Consider the following 13,682-nt stretch of genomic DNA (forward strand, 5'->3'; position numbering starts at 1 on the left):
ATTCGTAATGGGTTAAAGTGGACAATATCTGTTAGCGGTTGATTTGGGTTGTTACAAATGGTATCGGCTAGACATTGAGTAGTGTGCTAGTGAAGATGCTGGACCACGAGGGGTACATCTCCTTAACGGGCGCGTTTAAAAATTGTGAGACACATAAACCGACAATATTTAGAAGTAGTTTGATTTGAGATAGGAATGTTTTTTTTTTTGTTAAAATTAATTTGGTTAGATATTTTATATATTAAATTAAAATAGATTAAACCAAAATTAGATTGCCAGGAATGTGGAGATTATAAAATAAGGATGAGCGCATAACAGCAGATAATTTAATTTTGAAAAAAGAAAAGATAGACAATGCATTTTGTCAAAAACGTGTCACGTCAAGAGGGTTAAATCAAATCAAGTGGATATCATGTTTCACAAGATTTGATGATAAAGATATACCATATTAATTTCCTTCATTATTCATTTTCAACTTTATATTAAATACCTTACTATATATATATATATATTTTTTTTAAATAATGAAATTAAGATAAGATTTTTGGTTCGGTTCGGTTCGGTTCGGTTTTCCCTTTCCCAAACTTAATGACGGTCCCATCCTTTGTTTCTTATCCACTTTTGGGCCCATCTCAGCTCCCACGGCCCAATCTATGGATTTTTATTTTTAATTTTTAATTCTTACGGAGTATTTTATAAATTTAGTAGGACTAAGTTTGAAAATTAAAAAAAAATTTATTTTTATATAGAATTTGACTAATAATTCAAATATTTATTTAGAAAAGATGAAAATTAAATTTCTAAACAAAAAGAAAAAGAAAAAAAAAATTCTTTTAAACTAAAAGAAATTATGATTAAAAGAGAGAGAGAGAGAAAAAGGTAAAAGGAAGTAGTTTAGATAAAAAAGTCAAAAAGTAGTTTTAAAAAAAAAATATATATATATATATATATATACCATTACTGAAAATAATAAACTTTTTATTAAATTGCTAAAATGCTTTTCCAAACATATATATTTTTAAAAAAATTTAATAAACTGTAAGGGTCATAGCTTTTCCTGAGAATGGAATAAGCATAGAACTAGTGTTTTCATTACCTTTTCCTTTTTTTACCTACAAAGAATCAAACATGTTTGATCCTACCGTTTTCGAAATGAATTTCAATGAAGGATTCTACCAGCAACGTCGATCAATCGACTTCAATGTCAAGAACAGCCTCCAGTAAATCAAATCAGTCTTCATTTGGCATCGGGACAAGTCGTTTTATCTCGAAGTAACGTCCTCGACCAGCCGAAACATGTATTCAGCTCATGCTTGATGAAAAAGCCTTAGAGACAATCCTCAGCTGGGATCATATTAAGATCTGGTAGAAAGAAACCACCACTTTCCATTGAATTTGTCTCCTGTGTCTCCTGCAATCCAGGTACAGTTTGTATCGGCGAAGTTGCAGGAAGAATGTTGTCGGGTGTAGGATCCGCGTCTCGGCACCATTGATTGGAAGCTACTGGCTTCAACTCATCCCAAACACGATCTGATGATGCATCAGAATTCAGATTGAGCTGAAAAACATTTTAAGACAGTAATTTCATCATAACATTTCAGAAGAGGCAACAGCATCATCATAACATTTTAAGACAGTAATTTCATCTGTTTAAGAATCACCTTAATTTTCTTCAACTTCTGGTTGTTAGTTGTCTGTTCCTTGAACGTCGCATGTAGGCTATCCAGCTCCTGTTAAAACAACCAATCCACTTTCATTACACACACAAAAAACAACTCATGATGATCCCTCTTGGCGTTAGAACAGCAAACCCACCTTTTTAAGATCTAACCTTTCCTTCAAAAGTACAGACTCCTCCACTCTCAGATCAGCCAATGCCTGAAAAAGTTTAAGCTATATTTCAGAAAAATACTCCTAGTTTAGCATGCAACCAACAAATGTCATTACAAGGGTTTGAATGAAAGACTCGAACAAGAACAAATGACTTTACAAGAGTTTGAATCAAAGTGTGAGATCCCACATCGGTTGAAGAAGAGAACAAAGCATTCCTTATAATGGTGTGAAAACCTCTCTCTAGTAGAAGCGTTTTAAAAACATTGAGCGGAAACTCAAAAAGAAAAACCAAAAAATGACAGTATCTCCAGAGGGTTTGGGCTGTTATGGAAAAACTCATACAAGAGTTAGAATGAAAGACAAGAACAAATGAAGTTACAAGAGTTTGAATTTCAGTGTGAGATCCCACATTGGTTAGAGAGGGAAGCAAACGAAGCATTGTTTATAAGAATGTAAAAACTCTCTCCAGCGGGCGTGTTTTAAAAACGTTGAGAGAAAACTCAAAAGAGAAAGCCCAAATAGGACCACATGAGTGGCGGGCTTTGGCTATTTCAGAAAGACTCGAACAAATAACGTTACAAGAGTGCCCTCGAAAGACTCAGGTCCTATAGTCATTGTTAACATTGAACACACCATGGGAATTTTACCTTCCTTCTTTTAAACCTCTTGGCCATGGCAGTGCTACAGCTGAATTCATTTGAACCATAGCCCTGCACAAAAGAACAACCCATCAGATATCAGTTTCTTTATACAGAAACCACAGAGGGAGAGAACACAAAAGTCCACAATTATATTCAGAATATTATTTTAACAAAAGAGGATCTTTTATTATTATTGTTTCTTTTCAAATTTGACAAACCAGTAAGTAAAGGCCACATCATCAAACCCACATGGAGGATCATCAATCTAGCTAAACCCACAATTTCTTCTTCAGAATCTTACTCCCATCGCTCGCGTGACCCTTCGCGTGCCTCTTATTCAATTTAATGGGTTTTAAAAAAGAACTGCCAACAAGGAAGAAAAAGAAGATCATTGACCTTCAGATCTGAGAACCCAAAGGATCAAATAATGGCTAAAGAACCCATCTCTCTCGATGGTTCCATTCCAGGCCGTCTGGTTATGGGGGGTTGTTCATGGGACATACGCGCACAAACTTATCGCTCTGACGCCGTTCTCGGATCATCGATCCGATCCCCTTCCCCACAACTATCCTGTGCTTACCGGCTCCGTTCCGTCCTGAAACTTGGATTACCCTTGACTTAACGACGCTATTAAGAACGAAAAACAGAGGAAAAGGGAGTCATCGTCCAAAAGGGAGATGTGGGGGTTTTCTCGGTTGAAATGCGTCTATGAGAAAATACGAGGAATTCATCTCGTGAGGGTCAAAGAGTCGGCCACGAGGAGAGAAATACTCGTTTGTCGGCGGCGTTTCTGCGTCGGCTGAGAAATTCGTCAACTCCGGTGGAAAAGGAAACAGCCAAGGCGGAGATCGAAGGTTCTGTATCTAATCCAAAACCAGAGGAGGAAAAAATAACAGAAAATGAAGATTGAGTGGAAAAAAGAGCAGAATCGAGAAATAACCTTGGATCTGGAGGATTGGGAGAATTCGGATGGATGGCTGGACTCTTCAAATCCATCGGCGGTAGCGGAGGGGGAGGTTTCGCCACTCCAAGAGAGAGGAGTGGTGGGGCTGCATCTGGTGGAGGAGGAGTCCTTATTCTTGTGTGCAATGGCATCGCATCGAAGAGAAGGGGAAAGAATCCTGGAACGCCGTTGCCTGAGACCCCATCTGGGCGGAATAACGGCATGTAGCGGAGATTTGATCGAGGATGAGGCTTGAGACTGTTTGAGACGGACGAGCAACTCAACGACGACGCTATCATCGGCCATGGCGGCACTCAACCACTCATCTTTCAACGCCATCTTGACCGGCGGAGAAAAAACCGACGGCGAGAAATGGGTAACTCCGGGAAGCAAAAACCCAGAGAGAGAGAGAGAGAATTGAAGAAGGTGAAAATGGCGAAAGGAGAAATGGAAATGGAAATGGGAGGAGAAGTGGCGAAGAGATTCCAGTTATTCGTTTTCGTTTCGTGGGCTTTTTATTGGGCCCGCACCTCTTTCCCATATTCACTATTCTTTTTTCTTTTTAATTAATGATATCATATTACCGGGAACCACCGTTTTTCTTTTTTTTATTTATTTATTTTAAAAACATCGGGCCCACCTAACCTCCTGCCATCCCAAACATGGGCTTCATTTGGGCCGGGTCGGAACTTCTACACGAAGCCCAATAATATTTTTGGAATTTAAACCAATTAACCATTAAAATAGGTAAAATAGGTGAAATTTCCAAACATAAAATATCCACGTCAGCATACTTCTCTATGAGTAATCTTTTTCCCTAAGTTTTTCTTTTATTTCAATACTATATATTTTCACGGGGAATTTAATGCTAATAATAGACAACAAATGAATTTTAGATATTGAATAATTAATGGTGGAATTCATTATAATAAAAGCAGTGATAATAATATGGTAAATGGGCCATTAGGGGGGAATGGACTTGAAGTTGGGCTTGATGGAAGTCTTTATGGGCCGATGAGAGGAGGGACGACATGTCGGAAGGAGAAAGGAATGAAAAAAAAGGTGTGTCGGTTGGGAGAAGGCGGATGTGAATGAAAGAGAGAATAAAAGCACTCGTTTTTCAAAAAACATGTTCACTTTTTTCCAAACCATTTCTGCAAATTGGAATTTGAAATATTTTTTCAAAGTTCATTAAAAGCGTGTCACGCACGCATTCCACTTTTTTCCTCCTAATTATTTATATTTGGGTCCCTCAATTACATTTATATATACATAAATAAATAAATAAATAATTTTTAAAGGTGAACAAAACTATTATATTTTTTCTTATCTTTCTTAATCAAAATTAAGATAAATTGAAAATTGAATCAACTCTATTATAAATTTCTTAATATTCATAAAATATAACTCATTTTTTATTTTCTTTAATTTTTAAACCTAAAGTTACCATTTGTACTATGTACTATGCAGACATATTTATTTATTTAAAAAATAGAGGCCTATAAAGTCAGCTCCATGTTTTGTCGTTGCTAGCTGACTTCACTTTTTTTTTTTCTTTCTAATTTTTATTTTATGTCTTAGATAATAATATACCTAACATGATGGGATCTTGTTTTCCAATACATGGAAGTCTAATTTCTCCATCTATTCCTAATTTAATATATAGTTTAAATAAAAAGCATACCATTTCAAGAAAAACATATTTCCATTATTATGGAGTTGGTCACATTAATATCCTAACTTATACTCAAGATTTAGATTACAAAATAAACAATAAGATTCAATAAAAAAAAAATAATAATAATAATAAATCGAGCATAAAATAGCTGACTTGTAATAACTATTTCTCTCATGATCCAATGGTGGACAGTCGCTAATCATTAAAACTAGCTTCAATTTCATCAAGAGCTTTATTCCTATTCGTCCTACTCTATCTTAGTGTTTATTGTTTGATCAAGAATCTAAGGTTTTGATGTTTGCTTAGCCTTATGAATAGGGACGGGAGGAGAAAGTCATTTTAGGAATATGCGTTTTTCTCTCCCCTAATAAATTTATGTTCTTTTCTTTCATTTTCTTTCCATTTAATTCATAATTGAATAGTCTTTAACAAGCAATACCCTAATAGAATTTCTTAGGAATTAGGAATTAATGTGTTGCTTATTAATTACATCATTTTTTTTTTCTTCAACAGTTCATATAAAATTTTGTAGTCACTCACTAGCTCATTTAAGAAGCAACTGCAAATTGAAGTTATGAATTTTATTCATCAAATTTGTTCATCCCAATTAAGAAAGATTCAAAACGTCTGTTTTGACGTTTTGACTCAGCTTAAAAAAGATATTACTTAAGCAAATTTGGGATCTCTAAGAGTGTGAGCGATTAGAAATCACGACCTTTCACAATAGTAGGATATTGTTCATCTTGAACTAAGCTCTAGTAGTTTTGCTTTTTTTTTTACCAAAAAAAAAAAAAAAAAACCTTATATTAATGGGGATGTATTAGAAAGGAGGGTTGGTCATCTACCCACTACAAGATGATTGTCTCTCGCCCCTTCCTCACTGTAACTGTTCATGGCGTCTTGAGAGAGAGAGAAATGGGATTTTAAGAGCTCTTTCCCACATGATTGGTATGCAGCCCACAATCAGCTGTGTGACATTTTTTTTTTGCATTTTCTGCGCAGAAGAGAGAAGAAAGGTTGTTTAGAAAGAAGAACAAGTTCTTTCCATTTCCATTTCCAATCCCAAAAGAAGCCAGAATCACGACCTCTTTCTTGTTTTCACAGAACCAGACGACACCCATCTCTCTCTTTCTTCGTACCTTTCATGTAATCCGTGACAAAAATAAAGTTGCGTCAATGAAGCTTCTTCATCTCCTTCCTCTCGCCCTTCTTCTTCTTCCTTCCCTTCCTCTTCCATTCCTCTCTATTTTGGTGGCTGCCTCTCCGTTTCCTTCTCCCATTTCTCCATTCTTGGATTCCATGGCTGCTTCCCCTCCAGGTGGGTACTTAACAGATCTCTTCCTCTCCACTGCGCTGGTTTTCAAATTTCCTCTGTTTTGTGTTTCCAGGAATTCCGATGGAAATGGAGAGCCTTAGAAGCGAAGCCCACAAGAAAATGCCGATTGTCCTTATCGTTTGTGCTTCATTCGGTGCAGTCTTAGTGGTTTCACTGTTTTTGTGGGTTTATTACAGAAGAAACTCCCCCAACTTCCATAAACAAAACGTTCAGAGCTCAGGTAACTCACTTCTGCCGTTTTTATCCGATTAGAATCGATCATATCCTCCAATATAACATCGGGTGGGTTTCTTTTTTTGGATTTGAAGATGCCGAGAAGGGTCTGGTTGGGTTAGCTCCAATTTTGCGAAAATTCAGCTCAAACAAAATGGTGGGTCACAATAAAGTATCTGTTCCACTCATTGATTACGAGGTGCTGGAAAAAGCCACCAACGTTTTCCAGGAAAGTAACATTCTAGGGGAGGGTGGATTTGGAAGGGTTTACAAGGCTCGTTTAGAACAAAACCTTTTTGTTGCTGTGAAGAAACTAGAATGTAACGACAAGGACGCAGAGAAAGAATTTGAGGTTCTGTTTCTTTGATTCCTTATATTCTCTAGCAATCAACAAGAAAACTGAACTCCATACCTTGAAATTTGGCAGAATGAAGTTGATCTATTGAGCAAAATTCAGCACTCGAACATCATCCGCCTTCTGGGTTACACCATTCATGGAGAATCAAGGCTTATTGTGTACGAGCTGATGGAAAACGGATCATTGGAGACACTGTTACATGGTAAAACACAGAATCAAAGGCTCTCGTACCTTCCTTTTTTGGTTCATTAATTAATGGCTATATGATTATTTATGCCCTACTTGCTCAGAGTTGTCTGAAATGAAATGTTTAATGTTTTTAGGGCCTTCACATGGAGAGACATTAACATGGCACATGCGCATGAAGATTGCTCTTGATGCAGCTAGGTGAGCTTGTTTCTTGTTTTTACAAAACTCAAGATCTCTTCTTCTAGAAAATTATTCATCAAAGGCCTCTTAGCACAAAATCTGAATACAAATTGGAGATACTTTTACTTACGAAATTGGGAGTGGCTGATAATTTCTCATTGTTTTGGGCTTCCCTGCTTGTGAGTGTTTCTGACAATGTGAAAACTGTTGAGCAGAGGATTAGAATATCTGCATGAGCACTGCAAACCTGCTGTAATACATAGAGATCTGAAATCCTCCAATATTCTTTTAGATGCAAATTTCAATGCCAAGGTACAATAATTCATCATTCAAAGTTTGAAAAACTCCAATCCACTGCTTTTTATTTTCATTTATTACTTAAAAGAAGAACAAAATCGAAGAGAGGGACCTGAAATTCTTCTCCTTTTGTGTTGTGGGTTCAGCTTTCGGATTTTGGCCTGTCTGTAATTGTTGGAGCACAAAACAAGAACGATATAAAGCTTTCTGGGACGATGGGTTATGTTGCTCCAGAGTATCTTTTAGATGGTATGTCAAATTACAGTACATTTCTTCATGCCTTTCCCTTGATGCTCAAAATTCCATTAATTTAAGGTTTATTGTACAATTCGTTAAAAGTTAATGTGATTAACATGTTATATCACTGTAATTAGAGGAATAATTAATGTTATAAAACGTAATTTGGGGCTGATTAGTTTAGTAACTTTTAAGATAATTTTCACTCTGGTCTGTGAGATGATGTAGTTGATGGAACTTGTCTTTTCAGATACTAAAAGGGTCTTATCATGTTTCAATTTGCTTAAGCTTTTATCTCTAAACCCAAAACTCGTTGGTAATTGATATCAAGTGCTAGGTGGAGGCCACAGCTAGCTCAAAAAGAGTCTTTTTTTTTTTTTCCTTCTTTTCAGAAGAAAATTGATAAAGGGATATGATTATAATAGTGGGCCATCCCATCTGTCTTGGAATCTAGTCTCATTTTATAAGGGTCAGCAGCATGCAACCAAAAGCAATAGACAAGAAAAAAAGAGGAAAGAAAAAGAGCTAGTGGTTGAGCACTGTGAAGAAAAACCTGGTTCATGAAGATTTACCATCATCTCCCTCCCCTAGCTTGTTAACTATGATTTCGTTTTCAACTTGTTTGTAATTTGACTGTGGCAGTGTTGGCTGCTTCAGCTCCACATAGCCACCTACTTCCTGCACAAATTTGGTTTTTGTGGTAAAGAAAATGATTACTTCTACAGGTAAATTGACTGATAAGAGTGATGTTTACGCATTTGGTGTGGTGCTTTTGGAGCTTCTTTTAGGAAGAAGGCCTGTTGAAAAACTGGCACCATCTCAATGCCAATCCATAGTCACATGGGTAGAGCTCCTGCTTAACCAAATCACTAATGATATTCAACATGTTACTCAATCTTACAAACCCTTAATTGGTAATTTTATTTTCTTGCAGGCTATGCCTCAGCTCACTGATAGATCAAAGTTGCCTGAAATCATTGACCCGGTGATCAGAAACACAATGGACCAGAAACATTTATTTCAGGTTCGTAAATACTGTAATTGGACCTATGAGGGCTGGGGAGTAACTATTTTTTATGTAATTGGAGAGTTCATACCATATTATGGGTTGATGTAGGTTGCTGCTGTTGCTGTATTGTGCGTGCAACCCGAACCGAGCTACCGTCCCCTAATAACAGATGTTTTGCACTCTCTTATTCCTCTTGTTCCCGTTGAGCTTGGAGGGACTCTCAGATCATCAACACAAGCAGCAGCTCCTGTGGCTCCAGCTTAGCTATTACTTGGTAGGAAGAAGTGAGAAAGAGAAGCGTTTCATGATATGCTACAGCTCTGGTTTCAGGGTTCTTCAATGCTCAAATATATGATTCTTTCAATCATATTTGTTCTTATTTCTGCAAGTATGATTGCTGGGATGGATGATGATATGAACACCAATTGCTCTTGGTGCTTGGTTGAAATCCTTGTGAGGACTGGTGGAATGTCTTACTGCATATATTTTTTTTATCCTCCACAGAAACAATAAAAATGTATTGTATAATTTTGTGTACATGGTCACCGAGGCACACTCTAAAAAGTAATATAGTTAGTCGACTCTTGAAATGATAACTCTTGACAGGTTTAACTAGAACCGGATGATTTCTTGCTGCAAATTCTTACTGTTTATTACCAGAATTTGTACCTGTAAGATCTCATAAGATCTCATATTGGTTGGAGAGGGAAAGAAGCATTTTTGTGAAGATGTGGAAACCTCTCTCTAACATACAGGGAAAGTCCAAATAGGACAATATCTGCTAGCGATAGACTTGGACTGTTATGTAAATATTTTCTATAACCTATCAATAAAAAATATATCTTAATTTGAAGAACCTAATTAAATGAAAATCAAAAGAAAGGTCACAAGAAAAGGCATTTTTCCTTTCGTATCTTGCATCTATAGCATGTTAGTAGTATTTCCCTGGGACGATCACTCAATCAAACAAAGAACTTAGAATTATTGAGCTAACATAAATGGAAGAGGAAGAGTTTAATACCTCTACTTTCAATCATCATACTCTATCCCTATTTAGCTTGATGTTATCGACCAACATCCCAACACCTCCTGAACAAAAACTCTTCCACTTAGATTATCGTCACTTTACTTTTCATTTATCTCGGGTTTCTCGAGTGTTCAATGATCACAGTGCAAAATACTTAATCCAGATTCGGCTAATCTAACCACATTCCATGAGACAGAATCAATACATGAAAGTTAATGAACAATTATAAGAGATGGGAGATGCTTGGAATCTAGAGATAAGTGTGTATAATGGTCTAAAGATCAGAACTGCCACCGTTGATGAAAAATAACAACATGCAAATAACAAAATACCAATAGCTTAACTACTGGGAAATATTACAGATGGCTTCAAACTTGATCTTGAACGAAGTCTGACTTTCTCTGAGCCACTTAAGTACACAATTTAGATCAATGTCTCAGCTAAACTTAGATTCAGCTAAGAAGCCTTAATTATTTGATCGCTCATGAATACAAGACATGAAAACAAAACTTTGAAGCATATTTTCATCGTATTTCGTATCACATTCTATTTTACCGTACATTGTGGAATGAATCAATGATGGCATCTGCGAGATATTCACATTTAGCTAACGACAACCCAGCCAAAGATATCCGTCCATCCTTTGTCATGTATACGTGCCACTTGTCCGTCATATTATCACTCTGCTTGAACATAAAGATTGCACAGTCACAAGTCATGAGAATGCGAAGCAAAATTTGCGTTGTTGACAAAAAAATGAAAAAGAAATCAGATAAAGCAATAGACAATTAGAATCAGTTTTGATAGAACATGTCAAGAAGCGTAGCATTGTTTCCCAATTTCTGATTTTGGATCAAAAAGGAAACTGGAAAGTACCTTGTATCATTTTTTCCGAACAGTAGATAAACGTTGATTAATCTATAAGACTTACCTGAACTTTGCTTAAGCCTGTGAATGAGAACATGCCAATCTGCTCGAGTATAAAGGACCAATCTTTTCCACTTCTATCTTTTGCACTGAGACTATCATAGAGCTTCTGTCTAACATTCTTTATCCTTCCCGCCATCATTTCCATCTCTGCTTTCCACTCGTTAAATAGTGCTGGATCTCCAACAATATTAGCAACAATTCTAGCCCCATGAACAGGAGGATTTGAGTACATTGGTCGAGCAATCCTCTTCAGCTGGCTCTTGACCCTAAAATGTAAAGGTGCCCATTAAGAACTTCTAGGAATAAAACCAAATGCACCACTTCCCCAAGCTCCAGAATTCAACAAGAAAACTCAATACATTAATCATCATGAAAATAAGAGATGACTAATCAGAATGAACTGAACGAATAAAAAATAATTTGATTTAACCCTGAACATTACGCAAGCAATGCATCTCTTATTCAAGTTTTTTTCTGAACCTGCAGAAGAATGTTGAAGCGCCTATTTCATTTTCTTTTGTGTATTAGTACAATATTATATAAAAAAACAGATCTTATAATCATCTTCTAGTTAGGTTCTTATGCATTTCCAGAACAATTTGTGCAACAGAATGATAATTAACGTAAAAAATCATGGAAAGGACAGTGCATAAAATTTTGCTCGCTGCACCTTGTTGCTGCATCTGCTGATGAGCAGACAATGTTAATAGCCCCAATCCTTTCAGCATAAAGTCCAAGATTTTTACTATATGATTGAGCAACCAGAAGCTCCAAACCACGAGCAGCAAACAGCCTAACAGATGCTGCATCTGCATCAAGGCTTCCACTAGCAAATCCCTAGAACTCAGAGGAAAAAATTATTTAGAATGGGTTCTTTCAAACAATTCTTTTTGAAGTATTGAAATTATGGAGATCTAAACTTTTCAGGCATGCACCACCCCTCAAAATTTAAGAAGGCACGAAAAAAAAAGATCAAATTCACCAAAACATAACTGCATATTGATGCACCAAACTCCAAGTTGCAACCAAATACTAAGGTAGCCTTTTCTTTTCAAAGAGTCAATACCTGATATGCAACATCGAAAAATGGAATGTGGTTCTTCTCCTGAATGACATCAGCAATTTTTTCCCACTGCTCAGGTGTTGGGTCAATGCCAGTTGGGTTGTGAGCACAACCATGAAGCAGAACAAAAGATCCTTCAGGTGCTGCCTGGAAGATGATAGTGGAAAGACAATGTAGAGAGCTAGAAAATCATCAATAAAATAAGCAGGAAAACTTAGGAATAAATTAAGAATTAGCATGTCAAGACATATGTCACAAGGATAAAATTATACGGCCAGGCAATTACCTTAATATCAGACATCATTCCCTCAAAATCCAAACCAACTGTTTTAGGGTCGTAATATCGATATTCAGACCATGGAACTCTTGCATCATTGAAAATATTTTTATGATTCCCTGAAATGAATATTTCCTGGCAATGAAAAATTAGTCTGCCAAGGACCAAGCCAAATAAGTAGTAAAGTGAACATAATCAATACAAACCCCAAGTTGGAGAAGATATTAGGACTTTTGCACCAGGAAAGTATCGTTCTATAAGAGTTGCAGCTACTCTAAGAGAACCAGTCCCTGACAGACCTTGGATAGTCGCAACCTAGGAAAATATGGAAGAAATAAAACCAAACGGGATCATACTTCACAGCACTAATATCTCATCGATTCTTTTTTAAAACAAGAATCCATTGTTATGAAAGAAACTGTATTTTCAAGCTGAAGTTTGACATACACGTTGTTGCTTGATAACTGGGTTATCAGCTCCAAATAACAATTCTGCAGTCGCCTTATTAAATGCTGCTAGACCTTCAATTGGGAGATACTACACATTGAAAATAGGTTAGTTACAGCATGCTTGAGTCAGATAAGAATTTCAAAGAACATTCAGTTGCAGAACAATCAATGTACCTCTTTGTTATCTCCCCTCTCCAGCATATGTTTCTCAACCTGTTTAATCAAAGAAGCCAAATTCAATAAAATAGAAGGTTCTGCCAACCCGATTACAGAATCGGATAGGGATAGATGTTAACCTTCTTCACAACATCAAGAACATAAGGTTGCAGCTCTTCAGTGCGGTATGCACCAACTCCCAAGTTGAGTTTGTTTCCGTGGGTATCTGCTTTGAAAGCCTCAGAAACTCCAAGAATTGGATCAGGAGGTGCCATCGTTATCCCCTCAAACCGAGAGACATTAACTGAAGCAACCATAGATATCCTGCTCAAGGACTGAAAATCAAAAAAAAGTACTGCATCAATCTGCCTTTCACTTCCCAGCACCCAACTCCAGTATACACCTCGCTAACTCCAACAACCAGGGTAAGCAATAAAATATAGAGATAAGGCCAACTAACACCTCATTATATGCCCATGAATCATAACAGCGGTTGCACAGATATCCTTCAGAGGTAAGACAGAATGCAAAAAAGACATATAAACACTCGATCTAATGAACGAATAACATATCAAGATAGAACACATATAAACATAAAATAAAGAGATGTTAACTAATCAATATTGATATAGAAAGAGAAAGAAGAGCGAAGCATACCTTCGTATTCGCGAATGGATTGTTTTTGTCCCGATCAAAGCTTAGACAGTTACTTCCAAGGTTCAACTTCCCCTGCTAAAGGAGCGGAACGCGTAATTGTTCCTCATTAGTTATAAACTACTACATTCATTCAAGTATCAAAAAGTGAAAAAAAAAAAAAAAAAAAAAAAAAAAAAAAAAAAAAAAAAAAAAAAAAAAAAAAAAAAAAA

The 13,682-nt window shown here is 36.4% G+C and overlaps 3 protein-coding genes and 2 long non-coding RNA genes across 7 annotated transcripts in view; 1 reads left to right on the forward strand and 4 right to left on the reverse strand.

Moving 5' to 3' along the window:
* Positions 1-1,071: 1,071 nt before the first annotated feature.
* Positions 1,072-3,841, reverse strand: LOC111491811. Its single transcript, XM_023140860.1, has 5 exons — positions 3,415-3,841; positions 2,481-2,543; positions 1,816-1,878; positions 1,662-1,730; positions 1,072-1,558 (listed from the first exon to the last, which is right to left on the reverse strand). Exons 1-5 carry the CDS (start codon positions 3,754-3,756, stop codon positions 1,328-1,330), a joined length of 768 nt encoding a protein of 255 aa, XP_022996628.1. The 5' UTR covers positions 3,757-3,841; the 3' UTR covers positions 1,072-1,327.
* A 2,237-nt stretch (positions 3,842-6,078) lies between these two features.
* On the forward strand, positions 6,079-9,510 carry LOC111491806 (probable receptor-like protein kinase At1g80640). The gene is made up of 10 exons (XM_023140854.1): positions 6,079-6,413; positions 6,484-6,651; positions 6,740-6,996; positions 7,072-7,204; positions 7,326-7,389; positions 7,587-7,683; positions 7,815-7,917; positions 8,631-8,749; positions 8,840-8,929; positions 9,023-9,510. The coding sequence occupies exons 1-10, from the start codon at positions 6,272-6,274 to the stop codon at positions 9,176-9,178; spliced, it is 1,329 nt and encodes a 442-aa protein (XP_022996622.1). The 5' UTR covers positions 6,079-6,271; the 3' UTR covers positions 9,179-9,510.
* On the reverse strand, positions 6,149-7,873 carry LOC111491819. The gene is made up of 3 exons (XR_002719766.1): positions 7,781-7,873; positions 7,502-7,618; positions 6,149-7,167 (listed from the first exon to the last, which is right to left on the reverse strand). It is a non-coding gene; the product is annotated as an uncharacterized LOC111491819 (long non-coding RNA).
* Positions 7,924-9,094, reverse strand: LOC111491820. Its single transcript, XR_002719767.1, has 3 exons — positions 9,003-9,094; positions 8,811-8,873; positions 7,924-8,583 (listed from the first exon to the last, which is right to left on the reverse strand). It is a non-coding gene; the product is annotated as an uncharacterized LOC111491820 (long non-coding RNA).
* A 696-nt stretch (positions 9,511-10,206) lies between the features above and the next one.
* The window catches only part of LOC111491805 (aspartate aminotransferase, chloroplastic), a 3,907-nt gene continuing 431 nt past the window's right edge, over positions 10,207-13,682 (reverse strand). The window contains exons 2-11 of one of the 3 annotated variants that reach the window (XM_023140852.1): positions 13,474-13,545; positions 12,957-13,151; positions 12,835-12,873; positions 12,659-12,748; positions 12,418-12,526; positions 12,221-12,330; positions 11,938-12,081; positions 11,542-11,708; positions 10,873-11,137; positions 10,207-10,624 (exon numbers count right to left, since the gene is read on the reverse strand). In XM_023140852.1, coding sequence (XP_022996620.1) covers positions 10,493-10,624; positions 10,873-11,137; positions 11,542-11,708; positions 11,938-12,081; positions 12,221-12,330; positions 12,418-12,526; positions 12,659-12,748; positions 12,835-12,873; positions 12,957-13,151; positions 13,474-13,545 — 1,323 coding nt within the window. In that variant the 3' untranslated portion in view covers positions 10,207-10,492. Of the gene's footprint in view, positions 10,625-10,872; positions 11,138-11,541; positions 11,709-11,937; positions 12,082-12,220; positions 12,331-12,417; positions 12,527-12,658; positions 12,749-12,834; positions 12,874-12,956; positions 13,323-13,473; positions 13,549-13,682 lie in introns of those variants that run through there. The other 2 variants (XM_023140851.1, XM_023140853.1) reach the window with 2 other exon arrangements.

The sequence above is a fragment of the Cucurbita maxima genome, unplaced genomic scaffold (genome assembly GCF_002738345.1).
Source record: "Cucurbita maxima cultivar Rimu unplaced genomic scaffold, Cmax_1.0 Cma_Scf00017, whole genome shotgun sequence".
Lineage (NCBI taxonomy): Eukaryota > Viridiplantae > Streptophyta > Magnoliopsida > Cucurbitales > Cucurbitaceae > Cucurbita > Cucurbita maxima.

Excerpts from the sequence above, each read along its gene's own strand:
- LOC111491811 (XM_023140860.1), bottom strand. The coding sequence starts at position 3,756 with ATGGCGTTGAAAGATGAGTGGTTGAGTGCCGCCATGGCCGATGATAGC. Across the intron at positions 2,544-3,414 it reads CCCAATCCTCCAGATCCAAG|GGCTATGGTTCAAATGAATT; the intron begins GTTATTTCTCGA and ends TCTTTTGTGCAG. Across the intron at positions 1,731-1,815 it reads AAAGGTTAGATCTTAAAAAG|GAGCTGGATAGCCTACATGC; the intron begins GTGGGTTTGCTG and ends TTGTTTTAACAG.
- LOC111491806 (XM_023140854.1), top strand. The coding sequence starts at position 6,272 with ATGAAGCTTCTTCATCTCCTTCCTCTCGCCCTTCTTCTTCTTCCTTCC. Across the intron at positions 6,652-6,739 it reads ACAAAACGTTCAGAGCTCAG|ATGCCGAGAAGGGTCTGGTT; the intron begins GTAACTCACTTC and ends TTGGATTTGAAG. Across the intron at positions 7,918-8,630 it reads TCCAGAGTATCTTTTAGATG|GTAAATTGACTGATAAGAGT; the intron begins GTATGTCAAATT and ends TTACTTCTACAG.